Source organism: Sturnira hondurensis, unplaced genomic scaffold (genome assembly GCF_014824575.4).
Source record: "Sturnira hondurensis isolate 20B ecotype Veracruz unplaced genomic scaffold, ASM1482457v3 Scaffold0022136, whole genome shotgun sequence".
NCBI classification, from domain to species: Eukaryota; Metazoa; Chordata; class Mammalia; order Chiroptera; family Phyllostomidae; genus Sturnira; species Sturnira hondurensis.
In genome coordinates, this window is record NW_028094767.1 from 2,757,005 (window position 1) to 2,776,289 (window position 19,285).

The 19,285-nt window shown below is 37.4% G+C and overlaps 1 protein-coding gene across 3 annotated transcripts in view; it reads right to left on the reverse strand.

The window, feature by feature from the left end:
* KCNQ5 (potassium voltage-gated channel subfamily Q member 5) overlaps positions 1 to 19,285 on the reverse strand; it is a 504,767-nt gene that overhangs the window by 92,984 nt on the left and 392,498 nt on the right. For all 3 annotated transcript variants that reach the window (XM_037034317.1, XM_037034316.1, XM_037034318.1), the window contains exons 4-5: positions 5,749 to 5,924; positions 5,127 to 5,252 (exon numbers count right to left, since the gene is read on the reverse strand). In XM_037034317.1, coding sequence (XP_036890212.1) covers positions 5,127 to 5,252; positions 5,749 to 5,924 — 302 coding nt within the window. The remainder of the gene's footprint in view (positions 1 to 5,126; positions 5,253 to 5,748; positions 5,925 to 19,285) is intronic.

A 19,285-nucleotide genomic window follows, 5' to 3' on the forward strand; every position in this document is an offset into this window, starting at 1 on the left:
TGTGCAATATCACACCTTCACTAAGCCATAATGATGAGGCTGGAACCCAGGTCTCTTGACTATTATTCTGTTATTTTCTATACAACATGTACTCAATATTTATGGAATAATACTGAGCAAAAGTGTCCAGAGCCATGTGTGAGATGACATTATAAAAGGAACAGACTTCTCAGGAAAGGCTTCTCCAAAGAGGCTTATGAACAATGCACTTCATAAATGCATCCCATTAATTAAAGGAGGCATGGGACTTGTCAGTGCTCCTGACAGCTCGGGTGTTTGGGTGAGTAGAGGCTGGGGTTTGTGTGTCTCAGAATTCGCTTGGTAGTCAGCAATATTCTTGAATAGGAATAGGAACTGATGTGTTGATTAGGAACTGATGTGTTGATTATCTCATGGCCAAGGAAAGCTTTGATACCATCTGGTAATGCACTGGTAGTAAGAAACCGTTGTTAACTTTCATTTAATGTACCAGCACTGAGTCAGCATACAACCGCTTATAACACGTTGCAGAAAACAATTTGTCCTGGTGAACTCAATGGAAGGAGGCTTGAGTCTCAGAATTATAACTGGTATTATCAAGGGAAAAGGTATTTTGTTCATTTTACAAATGTATAGTTTCTTATTCTTAGATTTTGCAGGTGGTATGACCTGTTGAGTGCAAAGTATAATATATTGTACTAGAGCTTTGTATATTGTTTATTTTGAGAAAGACTGTTAAGACACTCAGCCTGAATTTTAGGACTAACTCTGGCTGCTACCAAATTCTCCTACGTGTCTGAAGTAACAATTTCAAGTACATGGTTTCAGGTGGAGGTTGTATTCAGATGCTACTGGAGAGTGGATTTGTACTATCTGCTGCTGAATTCACTTTAAAGAAACAAACACACACCATCTTCATCACAAATTTAGCAGTAAAGAGAAAGAGGACCAGCTGGTGTTTACCAGGTCATTACCAGAAAAAATTACTTCAGGAAAGAGACCTAATCTTAAGTCATTTCAGAACAAATCTAAACCAAATCAAAAGGAGAAAAATAATAACAGGAAATAAAGGAATAATAAAAAGTAACGGCAGTAAACCTGTTATAAATTTATTTCAGAATAAATAGAAAGCAACTAAAAAGGAAGAAAGTAATAACAGGAAATAACATTAAATGGAGGTCTGCCCAGCGGTCAGAACGTCCTCTTTCCCAGTAGCTGTTTCAGCCACTGGAGGCAGCTCCACTCACCCTCCTCCACTTCCTCTGCCCTCAGTGCTCCACTGTGATCCCCAATTCCCACACTTCTGTGCTTAAGCTCTGGGTCTACCATGAAGCATACAGCTTTTTTTGGGTTCCTTTTGTTATGACGGTGTTTCCATCAATATCTACGCCAATCATAGCCACCATCTTCGGGCACGTGCTATGGCCTTGGCATCTGGCCCTTTATATTGGTTATCCCACTCATTCATCAAGCTAGGTACACGTATCCACTAGCATGGAATGGTATTCAGATATCAAACTTCTTTGAATTGTTACTGGCGTTAAGCAGTGCTGATCATGCTTCTGTGTTCCTCCAAAAGTTGCTCTTGGAAACCGCCCTCAGCACCTTCTTAATGAAAGAAGTTTAGTAGTTAGTATTTAGAATTCACTGGGACACCGTGTCCCTGATCCACAAATTGTAATTTGATAATTAATGTCAATCAATACCTTGGGCCCTGTTAATAAAGAAAGTTGCCTTTTTTCCCCCACCAAAGTGTAGCTCTTAGAAACACTCAATTCAGGATGCTTTTTTCTCCCTATTTATTCTGGATGCTTCCACAGTTAGCAAGGTAGCTGTTATGTGCAAGATGGACACTTTTAACTAACAAGTATCCAGCCATATATTCCTTAAGGTGTGGATTAATACATAATAGAAAGTATAATATTCTACATTTATTTTATTTCACACTGGAGACATAGTTATAGTCTCGAAATGAAGAGAAATAATAAGCCTTCTGTTTGCTTATTATTTTAGGCTTTAGACAATGTCATTAATGATTCAGTTAATATCAACAAACCCACTATGGTCCCAAAAGGCCATTTTTATTCCTAGGAACTTATGGTCTTAGAAGATTTTTACTTTAATATTCAAGAATAGATTTTTTCTTAAAAAATTAGAGAGATAATTAGGCCATTCAAAGAGCCTGTTAAGTACATGTTAAATTTCGGTCAAAATAGCACTAATAAAATGGAAACTGATGAAAATATGTTGTTCTCCCCCTCCCCTCCCACTGAAGGTCACAGATATGATCTTTGAAAATCTGCTACTTGGATTATTCTGGCAAAAGAAACAAGCTGGCGACTGAGTAAGAGATGTATTAAAAGTTTCCCACACACTGCTTAACGCACAACACCACAATTCTTATTAGTAATAAGGGAAAAGGAAGAAGGATGGAAAAAAGGATCGGGGGCTGCCAGGCCGGCCTCACCAGCTGCATCTCAGTGGGTAGAGGTGCGCCTGAGGGGTGCAGGAGTTTAGAGTCACCGAAGAGAAGCACAACTAACCTCACATTCAAACTGTGGCTTTGAAGCCTGGGATTATAAATTCTCTTCCCCTCACCCGCTAGAAAAGCTTCCTGTTTTCTCAGTTTGCACAGTTTATCCCACCACGAGTCAACGATTTTCGTTTACTCTCTATAGTTAGAAAGTGTTTTGAGGCTGTCAGGTGACTGCTCTCTGTCCTCCTTTCTGAGTGTCCCTCATTCTCCGGTGGGGGGTTGCGGGGAGAGGAGCTGGACACTAAATTACCACACCAACAAAACACTTTGTTATCATTTGCACAATCTTGTAGACATTTACTCTGGCAATTGAAGAGAAAAAATCTTAATCTTCAGGTGAATACATTTTTGATTCTTACTCACATCATTGCTGCCAGACAACTAATAAACATACTAAGTTCTGTTTAACACAAGCCCTGAAAAACTTCCTCTGTCCTTGACAAAGGTCTGGTTCCTGCTGATGAGGCTTTGAGGAGTAGGGGACAATGTACCAACTGTTAGCTTAAACCTCTGCTTCACCCACGATGTTGAAATGAACAATTTACCGATGTTTTAATCACAGTTTTAGAAAATGATGTGTTTTGATTTTGGCAACAATCTAGCACTCAAGAAATATTACTAATGATTTGTAAGAGAACCTAACTTTGTTGGATCCAATAGATGGGAAAACTCTTTAAACAATTATAAATGCTGTATATTTTCACATAACACCCTATTGGAATATCTTCAGGAGTAAAATTTAAAAGAAGAGTTTATACATTGCACAAAGAACTTCTTTATCCTGTGACATTCTTATTAGGCACATGTTTCAATGACAGTTTTTTATTTTATTTTATTCTTTTATTTATTTTTCCTTTAGTCAGGACATTTATTTAATGCATACCAATATCAACATATTTACAAACATTGTATTTGATAGTATTTTTCTGACTTATATCTAGTTAATGTCTGTAATTTCATAGAAAGAGGGCCTTGGGGGTTCATTTTGCCCTGGCCTCTATTAGTGATAAGATATAAGGTAATAAGTCACTTTCATATTCCTCCATAGGTGGACAGGTATGTGACCTCTAAGGCCTCTTCCAGCCAATGACTGCTTTTTAAATTGTTTACAATGTAGGGAAATTTTTGCTTCAGTGGAAAACTACCCATTGTTTAGAGTACATCCTCCCAGGTTATTGAATTCTGACTTTATGGGACCTTGCGGCTCTCATGTTCTTGGAGCTCTTTTACAAGTCTGCAAGTTGTAGGTAGCTGGTAGCACCGCAAAATAATTCTTGTCTGTAGTCATAGAAAGAAATTCTGCCTAGTGGTGATTTGCTTGACTTCCCTCTCACACTGTGGAAGAAGCCAGTTTTGCCTCTGTTTGCATATTTTCTTTTAAAAAATGAAATAAAAATTGTTATTGGATTTATTGGGGTGGCATTGGTTAATAAAATTATATGGGTATCAGATGTACAATTCCACAGTACATCAGCTGCATATCATATTATGTGTTCAGCATCCCAAGTCAAGACTCCTGACGTCACCATTTATCCCCCTTCTACCCTTTTCTACTTCTCCCCCACCACCCCTTCTGTCTGGTAATTACCTTACTGTTGCCTGTGTTTATGAGTGTCTTTGTTTTTTGTTTTCCTTAATCCCTTCACTTTTTCAACCAGTCCCCAACCTTCCTCCCCTCTGACAGTTGTAAGTCTATTCTCTGTATTTCTGAGTCTGCCCCTATTTTGTTTGTTAGTTTATTTTGTTCATTGGATTCCACATATAGTGAAATTATATGGTTTTTGTCTTTCTCTGACTGATTTATTTCACTTAGCATAATACTCTCAAGGTCTATCCATGCTGTCACAGAAAGCACGATTTCCTTCTTTTTTACAGATGGGTTGTTCTCCATTGTGTAAATGAACCACAGTTTTCTGCACCTTCACTTCAATATTCCTGAACTTGAGTGAGGCTTCTGTTCATTGGATAATCCTTTGAACTATTTGTGATATCCTACTGGTTCCTTCATTAACACTTAAATATGAGTTATCTTTAGCATGTGTTTATTTTCTTTCTGTATGAGAGTCATGATTACTTTGTTTGGAAAACTATCCTGTAATAAAAATGTAAAGGAAAAGTAGGTTTTTGAATGAAAAGTTTTGAAATTAGGTGTCTATAATCTCTGATCTCACAGATGGTTACTGACCTTACTTTTTTACTTTTTGAGCCATAATTTTACTTTACTAAATTTTGTTCAGCTACTGTGCCTTTATTTTTATATCAGATAAGCAATTTGATGAATAATAAACTAATACAGCGCTTGGTAATGTAAATTTGTGCTCCGAAAAGGTAAAACAAATAAGCTTATCAACATTTTAATCACAGTTAAAATAATATAATTTTATTTTGGAAACAATCTAGTACTCAAGCATTACTACTTATCACTTATAAGAGAACTTTGCTGAGCCAAAGAAGAGGGAAATTCTTTAGATAATTATAAGTGCTGTGTATTTCCACCTAACTCTCTTTTGGAGTTAGTATTTTTATTGAGACCATTCATAGGAATGATTACACTGTATTCAAAGGAAAAAAACTTCACATTTAATACATGAAAACAGATTTTTATACTCACCGTGCCCCACCACAGAGCATCTGCATATGTAGAAAACTCTTTGTTGGCATCTTTTTCCACCAGATAGACAAGGAATGATGAAAAAATAAGAACCAAAAATCCTATGTACCAAGCTGTGATTAATTCCTGGATAAAAAAGGAATGAAAGATTTTTTAGAAGTAAAAAAAATCTCTGAGAACGAAAAACAAATCTATGCATGATTCTACTTGTTTGACTACTTCTTGCATATTTATGATGACTTTTAAAGTTTTTATTTATTTGTTTTTAGAGAGAGGGGGAGGTGGGCAGAGAGAGAAGGAGAGAAACATCCATGCTAAAGAGAAACAGGGATAGGTTGCCTCCTGCACATACCCGGGGACCGAATCTGCAAACCAGGCATGTGCCCCGAATGGGGATCGAACAGGTGACCTGTTGCTTTGCCGGAAGGTGCCCAACCAAATGAGCCACACCAGTCAGGGTTCTGAAGACATTTAAACAATCCATTATACACTGTATCTCCAAATTACTTTGACAAATTTCTGAAATGACTAGGTTTGCTTCTGATAAGTTTATCAAATATTACAGCAGTCTATGAAAAAGTAAAATGAACTCTTGTTCTATAACTGAGATAGTAAGTCTTACCTTGCTGTGAGCATAAACCACTGAACCTAGTAATTTCCAAGTGCCTCCCCGTCGGTCCATGCGCACCATACGGAGGATCTGTAGGAAACGGAGACTTCTCAGTGCGGACGTGGCAAAAATATTTCCCTGAGTTTTTGCAGAAACAACTGCTATTGAAGCGATAAGAACAATGGTATCTGCAAGAAACAGGTTGAAACAGTCATAAGAAGCATGGCAAGGCACTTTTATTTCTCAAAACAGCATTTCAGTATGGTTTGCTTGGACCCATTGGAGGTACCAATCACCAGATCTTGACCCCCAGCGTGGTGTAGCCCTACCTGGGTTCGGTGAATGGGCGGAGAACAGGACCTATCTGTTGTTTTAGTTCTGACGTGCGCACTCATTCTAGGCTTTACCTATGCAATTCTGAAACACTTTCTATTTAACCCTCAACAAATTGGATAACGGATTTCAGCAAGTTTGGTGTTCCGGGGAGCCTCGAAGCTTTGGGACAGTGTTCCCAACATCGCTGGGTTTCCTCAGCATTCCTGTGTGGTAGAAAGGAGGTTCCCAGCAGCCTTGACGCCTGTCCAGCCGTGAAAGTACCAGTTGGTATAATTATCTTTTGTCTTCTTGACAAAAAAGATTGTAGCTCCTTTCTACAAAAATTTTTCTCATGTTGTGGAGTCTGCAACTTTACATGTTAAACAAAAGCCTCAACTAAGCTGAATGGTCTAAACTTTCTGCACAGAGGACTCTTTATACCTGGTCAGTCAATTATGCGTAAGTTTGGTACACAATTAAATAACATTACATTTGTTACAGTGGAGTAAGTTACTATACACATGTGCATTGCATGGGAATGAGTATTTAATGTTTGACATATTGGCATTTTGTACAAAAGGTCTACCCTTCTGTAAGCTGAAAAGAGAAAAACTGCAGCTAATGAAAGCATGGAAAAGATAAAAGAGGACTTAATCACTCCCAGGGTAAATATTTGAATGATGAAACATGGGCTTTGAAGTGGGAGATGCAAAGTGGGGATGAATGGCCTCCCATGACAATTTAAAATAAGTTTGCTTGACCTTAACATCCTCAAATAAAATCTTCCTGCTTCAAGTGAGCTTCAAGTGTGCATGACCGGGCACCCACACTGCACAGAGGAACTTCACGTCGAGGGTGTTGCATTTATAATGTTTCTGTGGTCCTTAGGATTAACCAAAGGATGAATTCGTGCTCATTCTGCAGCTCAGTCTTTCTCCCTGAACTCAGAAAGCTCTGGTCGCCTGGTGTGGACTGAGAAGATCTTCTGAATCATTCTCCTGATACTCCTTTTGGGTCAGGACTTATCAAGGAAGAGAGGGTGAGTAGATGGCCATTTAAAGGTCAGCTGAGAGGCTTTTCCCAATGAGGTCTGAATGCTCTGTGGCTTTGTACACAGACAGCCACACGTGCATCCATGAGTTACTGTTCTCTGCAGCCGTTGAAAACGAGGGCAATCCAATGTGTTGTCACAAACACCAAAGGCATTAAGTAAATGAATAAAGGCCAGTTGCAAAGCAGTATGTAAAATGTAGTTTTATTTTAATAAATACATATTACATAATAGGAAAAACATGTGAAAACATACACAGATTATCACCATTAATTATCCCTAGGGATAGAGTCCAGGTTTGGGTAAATAGATTTTTTGTTTTTGAAGCTATAAGTTTCTCTTCTGTTGGAATTTTATAACAATGTTTACGTCTTTTGAAATCAGAAAAAATACTTCAAAAAAGAGTTAGTGTACAAACATTTTGGTTTTCATCGTTTGAAGTGGCTTTCAGACGAAGAGACAGATACTCCTTATATGGTCTCGCTGGGTATGTGCTTGATTTTATTTTTCATTGTAATCCTGCTTCCTTTCAAGTGTACAAAGGAAATAATAGGTCATATAATACCCCATTTACTGTGCTAAAATATTAGAAATAAGTACATAAGTGATAGGGGCACAGAATATACAGCACTTAAAACTGACTATATGCCTGCACTTTCTTTAGTTTTGAGTGTTTTACAAAAGTTGTATTATTTAACTTTCATAACAACCATGTTGGTTAAGTATTATACAGTTCCCTTTTTACAGAGGAAAAGGTGAGGCATATTTTGCACTTGTTAAAAAAATAAGCTATAGATCTGCTAGGCTACAGCACAAAAAAGTATACTATGAGGTTAGTTCATTAGAGAAAACCTAGAAAAAGTAAAAGGAATGCTGCTGGTTTGCATAATTAAAAAAATTATGCACGCAGTGAATCATAATCTAAATGTTTGAAGTCACAAAATATGCAAAGGTAACCACAGATTTAATTTAATACTCTCATTGTAATTCAGATCACAAGAGAAAGTCAGAGTTCAGTAAGATGAAAGCATAAATGAGCAACCGAATGGCAAACAATAAATGCAGTCACAAAAATGTTTCTGAGTGGGTTACTGTTGTCTGCTGGAATTTTGCTGTCAGTACCACCTAGTATTGCCAAGGCAAATATTTTAGAAGTTATAAGTACTCTTTAACTTTATTTATGTATTTATTATTTTTGTGGTACATTACTTTATGAAATTAATATCCAGAAATCAGTTGCATTTTTATATGCCATTAATGAACTAAGAGAATGGGAAATTAAGAAAACAATCCCATTCACAATTGCTGAAAAAAGAATAAGGTATCTAGGAATAAATCTAACCAAGGATGTAAAAAACCTGTACTCAGAATATTATAAGACATGAAGAAAGATGTAGAAGAAGATATAAATAAGTGGGAGCACACACTGTGTTCATGGATAGGAAGAATTGACATTATTAAAATGCCCACACTACCCAAAGCAATGCATACATTCAGTGCATTTCCTATGAAGTTCCAATGATGTGTTTCACAGAATTAGAACAAATATTTAAAAAATTTATATGGTACCGTAAAAGGCCCCATGTAGCTATGGCAATTCTGAGAAAGAATAATGAAGTTGGAGGAACCATGCTGCCTAATATGAAACTCTAGTATAAGGCCATAGTGATCAAAACAGCATAGCAGTGGCATAAAAACAGACACATAGATAAATGGAACAGAATAGAGAGTCCAGAAATAAGCTCACACCTTTATAGTCAATTAATATTTGAGAGAAGAGGCAAGCACATACAATGGGCTAAAGCTAGTTTATTCAATAAATGAAGTTGGGGAAATTGGACTGATATGTGCCGAAAAATGAAACTAGACCACCTTCTTACACTACGCACAAGATTATTCAAAATGGAACAAAGACTTAAACGTTAGAACTGAAACTATGAAAATTGTGGAAGAAAACATAGGCAGCAAAATCTCAGACATTGCTTGTAGCAATATCTTATTGGATATGTCTCCCCAGACAAGGGAAACAAAAAAAAATCAACAAATGGGACTACATCAAACTGAAAAGTCTTTGCACAGCAAAGGAAATCATCAAGAAAGTAAAAAGACATTCCACAGAATGGGAGAAGATATCTGCTGATATATCTGATAAGGAGTTAATATCCAAAATTTATAAACTCTTAGAAACCTCAATACCAAAAAACCCCACAAAACCCCCCCAAAACTTAACAATCCAATTAAAATATTGGACCCGAATAGACACTTCTCCAAAGAGGACACACAGATGGCCAATAAACATATGAAAAGATGCTCAATGTCACTAATCATCAGAGAAATGCAAATTAAAACCACAATGAGATGCCATCTCACACCTGTCAGCATGGCTACCATCAATAAATCAATAAACAACAACTGCTGTGAGGATGTGAAGAAAAGAGAATTCTTTTGTCCTGTTGGTGGGAAGTCAAATTGGTGCAGCCACTGTGGAAAGCAGTATGGAGATACCTCAAAAAATGAAAAAGGGATCTGCCTTTTGACCCAGCAATCCCACTTCTGGGGATATATCCAAAAGAACCCAAAACACTAATTCAAAAGAACATAAGCACCCCTGTGTTCATTGCAGCATTATTTACAATCACCAAGATATGGAAGCAGCCCAAGTGTCTATCAGTAGGTGAATAGATAAAACAACTATGGGACATTTACACAATGGAATACTACTAGGTCATAAAAAAGAAAGTTTTACCTTTTGGGATAGTATGGATGGACCTGGAGAACATTATGCTAAGTGAAATAAGCCAGGCACAGAAAGGTAAATACCATATGATCTCACTCATATATGGAATCTAATGAACAAACTAAGCTAATAAGGAAAATAGGAAAAGACTTAGAGATGGAGAACAGATGATAGCTATTGTGGGGGAGAGGTAGGGGGTAGACGGTTTGAGCAAAAAGGTAGAAGGACCCATGGACATGGACAGCAGTGTGGTGATTGCTGGGGTGAGGGGTGTATGAGGGGACGAAAAGGTAATGTAAAAATATAATAAAGATGAAATAAAAAGACATTGATGAAAGAGCTGAAGAAGACACAAATACACAGAAAGATATTTCATGCTCCCGAATTGGAAAAATTAATATTGTTAAAATATTCATACTACCCAATGTAATCTATATATACAATGCAATCTCTATCAATATTTGAATGGCATTTTTCATAGGAATAGACTAAACAATACTAAATTTATTGGAAAATACCCCAAGAGCCAAAATAATCTTGAGGAAAAAAATAACAAGCAAAAAACAAACTAGAGACATCACTCTTTCTGGTTTTAAATTATATTACAAAGATATAATAATCAAAACAGTATCAGCATACAAATAGGTCAATGAAAGAAAATAGAGTGCCCAGAAATGAAACCATACATTTCTGGTTACTTATTCAATGAGAAACAATCCAGAGTATATATAATGGAGAAAGGATAGGGTCTTCAATAATAAGTGTTGGGAGAACTGAATGGCCACACACACAAAGAAATGTAACTGGACCACTATCTTACACCACACACAAAAATCAACACAAAATAGACTAAATACTTAAATATAACACCTGAAACTGTATAACTCCTAGAAGAAAACACAGGGGTGAGCTCTTTAACATGGGTTGTGGCAATAATTTTTTGGATTTGACAGGACAAGCAAAGACAGCAAAGCAAAGTAAATAACTGGGACTATATCAAATTTAAAACCTCTCTGTGGCAAAGAAAACCATTAATAAAATGAAAGAGAAACACACAGAATAGGAGAAAATATTTGCAACTCACATATCTGATACAGTGTTAATATCCACAATATATAAATAACTCATACAACTCAATAATAAAAAAAATAAAACACTCTGATTAAAAATTGGGCCAAGAAACCGAGTAGACACTTTTCCCAAAAAAGATATACAAATGGCTAACAGGTAGATGAGCAGGTGCTGAACATATTAATCATCAGGGAAATGCAAATTAAAGCCACAGCAAGATGTTACCTCACACCTGCTGGAAGGGCTATTACAAGAGATGAGAGAGAACAAGTGCCGATGAGGGTGTGGACAAAAGGGAGCCCCAGGGCACCACTGCTGGGGTGTAATGTGTGCAGCTACTATGAAAAATCTGTGGCAGTTCTTCAAGAAATTACAAATAGAACTACCACATGACCCACCAATCCCATTATGGGTGTATATTCAAAGGTAATTAAAACAAGATCTTGAAGAGATATCTGCACACCCATGTTTATTGAAGCATTATTCCCAATAGTCAAGATATAGAAACAGCATAAGTGTCCATAAACTTACTGGTTAAAGAAGGTATATAAATACACACACATAATATACATTATTTATAATTTATTAAATTTGTATTACATATATGTAAAGGTATATTGTTCAGCCATGAGAAAGATGGAAATCTTGATATCTGCAGCAACATGGATGGACTTTGACGCCATTATGTTAAGTGAAATAGGCCAGATAGAGAAAGACAAATACTGTATATCACTGATGTGTGGAATCTAAAAAAGTTGAACTCATATAGACAGAGACTAGAATTATAGTTACCCAGGTTGGGGGTGATGGGTAAGGGGTAAGAGGGACATGTTGATCAAAGACGACAAACTTCTAGTTATAACATGAATAAGTTCTGGAGTTTCATATATAGCAGAATGTTTATATTTAATAATATTTTATTATGTACTTGAAAATTTCTAAGAGAGTAGATTTTAAATATTTTCACCACAAAAAGGAAATGATAATTATATGATGTAATGCAGGTGTTAATTAATAATCAATTTATAATATATTTGATCCAATCAATAAACTTTAAACTTACAGTGTTATATGTCTCAATTATGTCTCAGTAAAGCTGGAGAAATTGGGTGGAGTAACTTAAGCTGTGCAATTAGTTAATTATCTAAAATGTTTTTTGAAACATTTTAGTATAAGAAAGACACTGTAGACAGTCCTTGAAGCTTATTGGCTTCCGAGCCCTTTATTTGGCCATTCATGAGTTAAGCAATTAATCAAGTGTCAGATATTACATTAGACACTTGCATTTGAAATGAATATTCATTCATCTATCTAATCACCAATCTATCACAAATATTCATTGAATCACTACTATTTAGCGGGCATTGTGCTAATTGTTTTCTGTGCATAAATCATTGTTAATGGGGACAATTTTGCTTCCCAAGAGAACGAACGTGTAGCAATGTCTGGAGATAGTCCTAATTTCAAACGGGGTTGCTAGTGGCATCTAGTGGTGGAGGTCAGGGTTGCTGTGAAATGTCACAAGGCCCAGGACAGCCCCTAGGAAAAGGAATTACCCAGCCCCAAATGTCAGTGGCACCCATGTGGGGAAAACCTGATGCCCATTTTAAAATTTAGTCCTAAAAACCCTGTGAGGCATATAGAGAATTATTGTCTTCTCCTTACGAATGAAGAACTAAGGCTCACTGTGGTCATTCAGTCACAGCCCAACTCTGAACGAGGCTGAGCTGGCCCCTACCTGACAGCAGAGTTGCGCCCTTAGGAGGTGTGGTACACCATTCCTCGGGTAAAGAAAACCCGGAGTGACATAGGTAGGGGTGGGGAGATGAAGGAGGGGAGAAATGGATGGTTTGTGAAAGCTGGTGCATAATAAAGCAAGAAAAAATTGTTACTGCAGAAAGTATTCGGGGAAATGAAAAGTACAAGGGGGATAAAGCAGACATGAAATAATACTAAAAACAGATGGTACTTTTATGGGTACATTAAGAGAAAATGGGGCTGGAGAAAGAAAGAGAGCTGCTAATAAACAAGGAGGAGCTCCAGATTGCAGGGGGGAAAAAAGCATGCAATGCCCAGACCCTAAAATCTGCCTCTCCCAAAGGAAACAGATGTGAACGTTGGGAAGCAGTGAAGAAATAGTTATTGATTACAAGCAGCCATTAGAAATGTGAAATATAGGTTTATAAGGTATTAGGAAGTAGGCTCACATACTTACTGAATCACTTAGAATGATTCATGGGTGAATTCTTGAGATTTGAGGAGACTACAAAGATTTGAACAAAGTGAAAACTGTAATGATATGTAAGACACATTGGGACTATAAAAGAGCTTATCATGAGACTCCAGTGGAACTTTGTTCCAGTATTATTTACAAAATCAATGTAAAAATGATCATCCTGGATCCTGTTTGAGAGAGATTAGTCACCGAAATACTGAAAAGCCCTCATAAGATGGATTCACATTCAAGGTTACCCTATCATGCACCCGAAGACTGGGTTAAAGCAAGGTCAATTGTACATCTGAACTTGATCGGCTGTATTTTGTTGCACAATTACACAGCACAATGCACCTATTAGAAAGTATACAATCGCCCCTTGGTATCTGTGAGCGATTGGTTCTGGGATTTCCTACAGATAATAAAATCTGTGAATGCTCAAGGCCCTTATAAAAAATGATACAGTATTTGCATATGACCTACACACCTCCTTCCATATGCTTGAAATCATCTCTAGATTACTCATAATACCTAATACAATGTAAATGCTATGTAATCATTGTTGTTGAGAGCATAGCATGTATTGTATAGGGTATAATAACAATAAAAATGCCTGTATGGGTTCTGTACAGATGCAGCCATCATAGACCTAACTACACAGTGCACATCAGCAACAATGTAACTTTTCTCCAAATATTTTTGATCTGAGGTTGGTTGAATCTGCAGATGTGGAACCCACAGCTGTGGAGGGCCAACTGGGTTTTACTACATTTGATTTAATTTAAAATAACAATGGAAAGAACTAAATCGTGTGGGTTAAACAAAGCATGGTTGAACACTTTTAAACTAGCAACTGCGAGGACAGTTAAATTCTTTAGAGGTAAACCACAAAGAGGGTACATCTTGACTTTGAGAAACTGTCTGGAGTCTCAGAAAGTTTTCCTTCATAGCTAACACTTTCCTTTTGCTCTTTAAATTTTTTTATCTTATCTCTGGGAAAACAGAAGTGCAATAAATACAATATTCCTGATGATTATACATAACTTCCTTTCTTACTACTGTTTTTGTTCCCATTCCTTGAGCTCTTTTTTAAGAAATATTTTTTATTTTTATTTATTTTTATTTTTTAAAATTTTATTTATTTATCTTTAGAGGGGAAGGGAAGGAGAGAAGGAGAGAAGTATCAATGTATGGTTGCCTCTCATGTGTCCCCTGCTGGAAACTGGCCTGCAACCCAGGCATGTGCCCTGACTGGGACTCGAACCGCGATCATGTGGTTCGCAGGCCTGTGCTCAATCCACTGAGCTATGCCAGCCAGGGCGTAGAAATATTTTTTAAAAGATTTTATTTATTTATCTTTAGAGGGTAAGGAAAGGAGAGAGGAAGAAAAATATCAATGTATGGTTGCTTCTCATGTGTCCCTGCTGGGAACTGGCCTACAACCTTGGCATGTACCCTGACTGGGAATTGAACTGTGATCCTTTGGTTCGCAGGCCCGCACTCAATCCAGTGAGCTACACCAGCCAGGGCTCCTTGAGCTCTTTTGAATGGTCTTGCTATCAGCTAGTTAAACTTTGGATAGTTTTAATGAAGTGCATTTTTAACATTATAAAATGAATAACTGCTATAAACTATCAAAACATTGAACATGTGTATAAATAGGAAATAAATTAAATGATTTTACTTAGCTAACAACTTATTAATGAACTTTAGGTTAATTTTTGCTATTGAAATAATGCTGAAGTGAATAGTTGAGCACAAACATTTTTGTAGGTATTCTTTTTAAGGATAAATTTCTAGAGATTGGATCATTGGGTTGTATGTTGGCGGAGTTTGAGTTTTGATATCAAAATGTCCTTCAATGATGGTACTGAGTATCAGTAACAATGTATAAAAGGAATTATTTTTCTCCTTCCTTCTTTAGCATTGTACAAAGTGATGCTAATAAAATAATAATAGAAATGGTAACAGATAAAATTTACTGTTTATTGTGTGATAAATACTGTTCTAAGCATTTTCGTGCATTGTGTAGAATATTTTAAATTTATAACTTTTGCCAATGAGATAGGCAAAAATGTCACTTTAAAAAAACAGATTCTGGATTTCGTGTTATTTAGAAGTCACAGAAGTCAAGTCATCTAGAAAGACTTTGCCCAAGATTATAAAAATATTTTCCTAGATTCTACTTTGGTATTTTTATATTCTCACTTAGTTATTGTATTTACTTTTACTGTCAGAATGATCTCCATGGCTGAGGTAGCTAGTCACCTACCACAGATAAGAAAATGTTTACTCCAATGCATCATTTTGTAAAGAATTGATTATACAGCAGAATAGATAGAATGACTCCAGTTTTGCCCCCCAAAGTATTATGTTTTTATATAGTATATATATAAACAAGAACCATAAAAGTACCTATATCAGCACTCCAACAGTGACCATTGATTGGAAGGATAGAGTTTAGTTTCTTTATACACACCTCTTTTGTCCAAATAATCTATCATAAGCATGCACTGCTTTTGTAATGAGAACAAGAATAATTATTTATTTGAAATAAAAATCCACGGCCAAACAAGGTTAGCGCATTGGCCAAGGTAATTTATCTAGTCAGTGGGAGGAAAGAGAAGAGATGAAGGTAACATTTATTGAGTATCTCTGATGTGTACAGGGCTCTGGGGGGTGCTAAGCACATGGGCTCTATTTCAGTCTTTCTCCGTAACGGCCCTCCAGGGAGACACGGGTTGTGAGCACGAACTTCGTGTGTGAGAGAGCCCAGGTATTCCTCATTTTGTGCTTTCCTAGATGTATGATCTTGGGCCCATTAATCTTGCCGAGTCTTGGAGTTTTCATCTATAAATAAAGGCTAGAACCATTTTCCTCACCACGCTGTTATGAGAATTAAATGAAATACTGCATATGAAGTCCTTCATCTGCTTTGGTGAACCTGGCATCATATTAACTTTTTTAATCTAAAAATAATGATTTTATATACACACATACATTTCCATAGATCAGTAAATTGACATTAAGATGGTTCAAGAATCTTATCCAAGGTCATTTAGTTGGAAAACAGAGCCAAGAACCTGTACCATATCTGTCTGATTCCTAAGTGGTCATATTTTTTCCATGCTTCTCCTTTGATAAGTTTTCTGTAGTTTGAAGACCAGTAAACAGAAATGTAGGCAGTCAAGCAAGGCTTGAATGTAAAACTCCAGGAAGTCAAGTATTATTAAGAATAGGGAATGTAACTACTTGCAAATGGTTCACATTCAGAAAACATTAGCAGAAATCTTATAATTTACAAATTTTTATATTTTAGTTCATTCCCATGGGACAACAGAATATAAGAGAGTTGTCAGCCTGCTCTGTCAATGTGGGGCCATCTCTGCACGAATCGGTAATTTCTTAGTGTCCCATGTACATCGTGTTCCAGGTGCCTTATTGCTGGCATAGCAGCAAGGAGGAACTGAAATTTTGGGGTTCTATTATATTTGCTTATGTACACAAAGTTCTAAATTCACAAAAGGAATAGAGATAGAAAGTATGAAAGTATAGAGAACATTGAATTATGCCTGGTTTAACTATCAGTTCTGCCATTAATTGGTTTGTCACCAATTATTGCTCAGTGCTGGTTTCCATGTTTTAAAAATGAAGTGGATGGAACTGGAAGGTGTTAAGGGTCCTTTCTGAGTTTCTAGACTTCTAAGTATTACATTTTTTGTTTGGATATTAAATTGTTGAATGATGAAGCATCGGCAGGACCGTTTTGGAAATGATTTTTCTCAAATAAATATGCAGGCAATTCACTCATTCATGCATTGGTTCATTCAACAAATATTTTTCATTGCATGTCTGCTATAAGCGAAGCACCAGGGCTAATGCAGTGAATAAAAGGAAATCTTTTCTGGCTTCAAGGAGCATATGTTCTCCTGCACTAGACAAGGGTTCTTGAGAAATAAAAAGCAGAGTGACAGGTAGGATCACAGAGGAGCAGAGTGCTGTCTGAGATGGGATGGTCAGGGAAGACATCGTTGAGGAGATGACATTAGAGCCCAGATTGAATGAAGTGAAAGGGTGGCCATGGCTGAATCTGGGGCGGGGGGGAAGTTTTCCAGGCAGAAAAATTAAGGACCTGGAGGCCAAAGCATGGTTAGTGTGTTCAGGGGAAGGTGAGGAGGTCAGATTAGTGTGAGTGGAGTGAGGAAGGGGGAGAGCGGTGGGTTCTTCTCAGGTCATGGTGGCTTTGGTAACAGCTATAGATGTCCGAGGTAGATGGGTTTTGAGCAGAAGAACGCAGGATCAAATTTGTATTTTATAAGATGGTTTTCATTCCCTTTGAGAAACAGATCAGGAGGGGGATGGATGGCAAGTGTGGAAGTCATTAGGCCAGTTAAGAAGCCACTGTTACTGCTTTGAGCAGTGCGGCTCATCATTGGTTAGGCATCATCACATAAAGCAAAAGGCTGCCCATTTGATCTGCTGTTTGGGCACATGCCTGGGTCGCTGGCCTGAGCCCTGGTTGGGGCATGACTGAGAGACAACTGATTGATCTTTCTTTCACATGTGGATGCTTCTCCCTCTCTCTTTCTCCCTTCCTTCCCCTATCTCTAAAAAAAAAAAAAAGAAGCCGCTGCCATGGCCTGGGCAAAGGGTGAGAACTGCATGAGAAGAGCCAGGTTATTGAGGTGGGTCACCTTGTGAAGGCAGAGATGAAGGACTTGCTGAAGGACTGACTGTGCGGTGAGACACAAAGCAGGGTTTTTGGCTGAGCAATTGTGTGAAGAAAGTGCTCTTTCCTGAGATGGGGCCAATATTGCAGGAGTGGGAAGAGGGAGCAGAAAGGAGGGCCATTTGAGGGGTTTGGGCCATGTTAGCAGTGGGATGCCCTCTGGATCTCTGGTGGGCAGTGGGTGAGGCTGGAGTTCTGGAGAGAGGGCAGGGATGCAGACTTAGTCAATAGATGGTTTTGGTTATTTATTTTTTTATGTCACAGGACTAATCTCCTCCACTATCAGTAATCTACCGAAACTATGGTTTCAGGAGATGATTACAAATGTTTAACTTCAGTTGTGGATTACAGATTGGAAGAAGGAAGGAAGCCGTGTTTCTGTATTTATAAAACATGAAAAAAGGGTTTGTCCTCTGAGAACCCTTGTGAATAAGCAAGAGGCAAACCCATTTTATTTAAGGCACGCTGTAGTGTCTTGAGTAAATTACCTGCGTGTAATCCCATCAGTCCTCAATAAATTGAAAGGATGAAAAGTCACGCATATTTTGGATGATTCAGGGCACGTTTTAGGGCAATGGCACCGTGGCTGTGGATTATGTTTCCTTATATAGAAAGTACAAGACAGGCTTTTAGAAGCAGCAGTTTTGCACATTGATGTCTTCAGCTGTTACTTTCTTCCATATTCTCACACGTACCGAATGGCAAGCCTGCAACCAGTTTCAGTTCAGCAGAGCCTGCACCCGTATTGGACTGCAGGTCTAAAAAAAATCTGGAATGTGACCAAGGGATGATTGAAGCTGAAACTTCTGCTGGAAATCCCCTAACATCCTATGATGAAATCCGATGCTGAGGTATCTTGTTCAGTGTCATAACCTGACTGTTTATACGTCAACAGTCAAACAAGGCCATTGCAGGTTTAAATTCACAGAGTGAAAGCAAAATACCTAACTTTCAATACTCCCTTTTTGCACTTATTCTAAGCAGTTGAATGATACTGACTCTTTGAATCTTGGCAGCTGGTTATGTTTAGTAGTGCCGGGATCTGTAATTTTTCTTTGAGAGACTTGATACTTATTTTCAGACATCAGGTTATGATTAATCATCACCTACTACTAAAAGTTTTTGAAAGGATGTCTTCGGGAAGTGCTTTGAATTAGACTGTGCTATTTGGATTTTGCAGATGGACAAGTCACTTCAGCTAAAATGTCACTAAGCAAAGAATACCTATGGACGGGAATTCATTCTAAGTATTATCAGGGGAAATTGAGAATTACCTGGTATGCTCGGTTTTCTTAATCTCTTTCAATGCACAGGTTCTTATTTTTAGAAATAAGAAGTAGATACAGTTTAGGCTCCTGAATAATCCTTAGGGATAGACACTGGAGTGTGAAAATGGACTTCTCTGTGAAGAATGAAATGGTAATGCCTTAA